The following is a 3,703-nucleotide window of genomic DNA, read 5'->3' on the forward strand; positions in this document are numbered from 1 at the left end:
CATTCAGAAAATGAAATTTTCAAACATGCCTTTATGAAACTCATCACAACACATAATAAATGCATACCAATACCATTTAAAAAAATAAACAAATGATCAAGCTGTCCATTAGAGTTGGTGAATTCCATGTAAGTTATACTAGAGAGATGGATTATTTAAAAGATATTGGGCATCACATAGCCATTCAAATCCAAACAAGAGGAAAATAGATGGGAAAACTCAAACTAACGTTGAAAACATTATAGGTACAGGAAACTGGATAGTTTGAGCCATTTTTTTTAAATCGCTCGATCAATCACTCCTGGGCTAGACATTGGAGTTGAAACAGAATGACCAGACACGACATCCCAGGAATTCCCTAGCATAGAAAACGATGCTGTTACTGACACACCTGTAACAGGACACTGTAATTCTGCCCCAAAAGAAAATAGAGTAGGGGAAGACAAACTAAGAAATGTCCTCTTCAAAATAAAATAAAAGACAAATAGGTTTACAATTAATTTCATAAGAGATGAGTCAGATGATTTGAGGCTTTGACTCTGAAGAAGAGTAACGTGAAGGCCAGTGAAGGAAGGGGCATTCCTCTGGAAAAATCCCAGTGTTTGCACTGAGCGTCCAACTTCAGTGAGATGTCCCTTGCCTCACTCCGTGTGCTGATATCAGTCTGCTCAAGACTTCACCCTGTGTCTCTGATCAACTTCCCCAAAATGCTGGCAGCATCTTGCCAGCAGCTTTCTCATGGCCATCTTCACCTCCTTGTTCTTCAGACTGTAGACAAAGGGATTCAGCATGGGGGTGATGACGCTGTACTGCAGAGAGAAGAATGTTTCCATGGGAGAACCTGAGGTGGGCATGACGTAGCGCAGGCAGGCCGAACCAAAGTACAACGTCACTATGGTGAGGTGGGAGGAGCAGGTGGAAAATGCCTTGCTCCTACCCCTGGTGGAGCTCATGTTCAGGATAGTGGAGAAAATGCAGCCATAAGAACATACCACGAGAAGGAAGGTTCCAGAGGCGTGTATGACAAAAGTACAGACTATGGCAGTGGCATTAGTGGAGACATCGGAGCAGGAGAGAGGGAAGAGGGAAGGAAACTCACAGTTGTAGTTGTGTATGGTTCCATAGTGACAAAAGTCCAAACTCACAGCTAGGAGGGTATTAATGAGTGAGTTCAGGATGGCCAGGATCCAGGATCCCCACACTAGCACCTGGCAGAACCAGTCGTTCATCATCTGACCATAGAGTAGAGGGTGGCAAATGGCTGCATAGCGGTCATAGGCCATGACAGCAAGAAGCAAAGCCTCAGTACCCCCAATGGCAAACACAAAGAAGGCTTGGGCCAGGCAACCCTTCACAGGGATGGTTTTTGTCTCAGACACCAGATTCTCCAGCATCTTGGGTGTGGAGACTGACGAATACAAAAGATCCAGGAAGGAGAGGTGACCCAGAAAAAAGTACATGGGAGAGCGGAGGTGAGCATCCACCCTTATCACCAACAGAATCATGGTGTTCCCTGTCAGGGTCAGGACATAGATCACAAGGAAAGCCACAAAGAGTAGAGCCTGGACCTGTGCATCATCAGACAGACCAAGGAGGATGAACTCAGAGACGACACTGAAGTTCCTCATAGCTGAGTAGTATACCTTCCCTTGGCATTTGAAAAGAAAAATAATACAACAACCAGACCTCCTTTTCCACGATGCCTTCTTTTTTTCAAATAAATATTTTCCTCAGTACCCCAGGATCCAAATTTCATCCACTGTTGGTCCAGACATGATGACATCTCTGATTTCTTTCTTTCTTTTTTTAAAAGAATTATTTATTTATGTTTATTAGTACAGTGTAGTTGACTTCAGACACACTAGAAGAGAGCTTCAGATCACACTGCAGATGGTTGTGAGCCACCATGTGGTTGCTGGGAATTGAACTCAGGACCTTTGTAAGAGCTGGTAGTGCTCTTAACCCCAGAGCCATCTCTGCAGACCAAACGCTGATATTTTAAACACCACACATTTGTCATCATGACAGCCAATGGCCCATGTTGGCAATTCTTTCCCCCTCTGACATGGGCTGTTGGGATTTTTCTTTGGGTTTTTTGTTTGTTTGTTTTATGTATATGTTCTTCTAAAGAAAGCTGAGGATTTGAAAAGTAACATGGCCAAAGAGCAAATTCGTAAGTGGCTCCAAAAGACTGGAATCCTCAATTCAATGAAGAGTCTCTGGAGTCATGGAAGTTGCCTAGTCAAGGAGAGAGTCAGGTAGGAGAGAGAGATTTTGTTTTTAAATATATTTATGGTGGTCATACAACTTTGGCTGCACTGGGGGTATTGTAGAAGAAAGTCTCTTTGGAAGAAGGAAAGACAATGACCTCTCTGATCAACTATTGGCCTTCAATGTCCTAAGGCTATACACTATTTCAAAAACATATAGAACACAAAAATCTGACAAAAAGCACATAAAGAAAATGATAAGGCACATAAGCAATGTGTAATCGCAGTCATGCAGTTAATTATAAGTTCTTACTGTCATTTTCTCTTGCTCTGGTTGACAATCAGATATGGACATCTAGCTTCTAGAGACTGTTCAATGCCCTTGGCTCTGTTTGAGCATCATCCCTGGTCCTCACACTTAATCCCTAGAGGTGTAGACATGGTCTGAGATCAGAGTTGCTCAGCTTCTACAGGACTTACGCATTTTCTCTAGGTTCTAGGCCAGCAAAGTCAGCATTTGAAGAGTGTATTTTCCATGAGAATTTACTAACGCATGAGTAATACTTAGCCCACAATGTCTACAGGGGGTTCTTGCTTTCCATTCTGAGATATGTCCTTCATCTTCTGACACTAGAAGAAAGCACTTGGTAGATAATAATGTCAACAAACCGTTTCTTCCCAGTACAGAGACCTTGGTGTCTGCGAGTCAGTAAGGAAGGCTGCACCACTGATGGAGTTTGAGATATTTAAGTGAAAAAACGTGCCTCGAACAGACAGAGTTAGCCCCAAGTGCTTTCACCAGGGATAGAGCTCTTGTGTGTGCACATGTGTGTGTGTTTGTATGTACCTGTGCCCATGCAGAACCCAGAGGATAGGAGTGCCTGTTATACCACTCTCTGCCTTCTGCCTTGAGACAGCCTTACTCATTCATCCTGGAGCAAGACTAGTGGACTATAAGCCCCAGCTATCCTCCTGTCTCCCTGACCCCTGTCACCAGTTCTAGGTCAGTTACAGGAGTTCCTGGCCATACCTCCATTTCCACATATGTTCTGAGAGGTTCCAACTTAAATTCTCATTTGTGCAACAATTTTCTTACTTAGGAAAAAAATATAAAAGCTTTTTGTGGTGGTTTCATGTGAAACATACAGGGATATTTGATGACATACCATGGAGTCCTCACAGGGGTTTTTGTGTGTGCTAGAAGAGTCCCAAAAGGTCAGAGAATTGGCTCAATACTTAAGGATGCATACTGCTATAGAAGATGTATTTCAGTTCCCAGCACCCTGCCTGGGCATCTCAGCTCCAGTTGTGGCACTTTCTTGTAGCCTCTGCGGGCCCCTGCACACATGTAAATATACCCACAGACAGGCATACAGATAATTAAAACTACAAATAATTCTTTAAATTGGGTTCCAGAAAACCAAGCAACACCTCTAAAATAACATACATTATTTTCTTTCTTAGTGTTTGCAATCACACTCATTTCAGCAATT

General features: G+C 42.9%; 1 protein-coding gene across 1 annotated transcript; it reads right to left on the reverse strand.

Annotated features, from left to right (window-relative positions):
* Positions 1–668: 668 nt before the first annotated feature.
* Positions 669–1,628, reverse strand: Olfr285 (olfactory receptor 285). The gene has a single exon (NM_001011778.1). It carries the CDS (start codon positions 1,626–1,628, stop codon positions 669–671), a length of 960 nt encoding a protein of 319 aa, NP_001011778.1.
* Between the last annotated feature and the right edge of the window lie 2,075 nt (positions 1,629–3,703).

The sequence above is a fragment of the Mus musculus genome, chromosome 15 (assembly GCF_000001635.26).
Source record: "Mus musculus strain C57BL/6J chromosome 15, GRCm38.p6 C57BL/6J".
Classification (NCBI taxonomy): Eukaryota; Metazoa; Chordata; class Mammalia; order Rodentia; family Muridae; genus Mus; species Mus musculus.

Coding starts and splice junctions, on each gene's coding strand:
- Olfr285 (NM_001011778.1), bottom strand. CDS start 1,628: ATGAGGAACTTCAGTGTCGTCTCTGAGTTCATCCTCCTTGGTCTGTCT.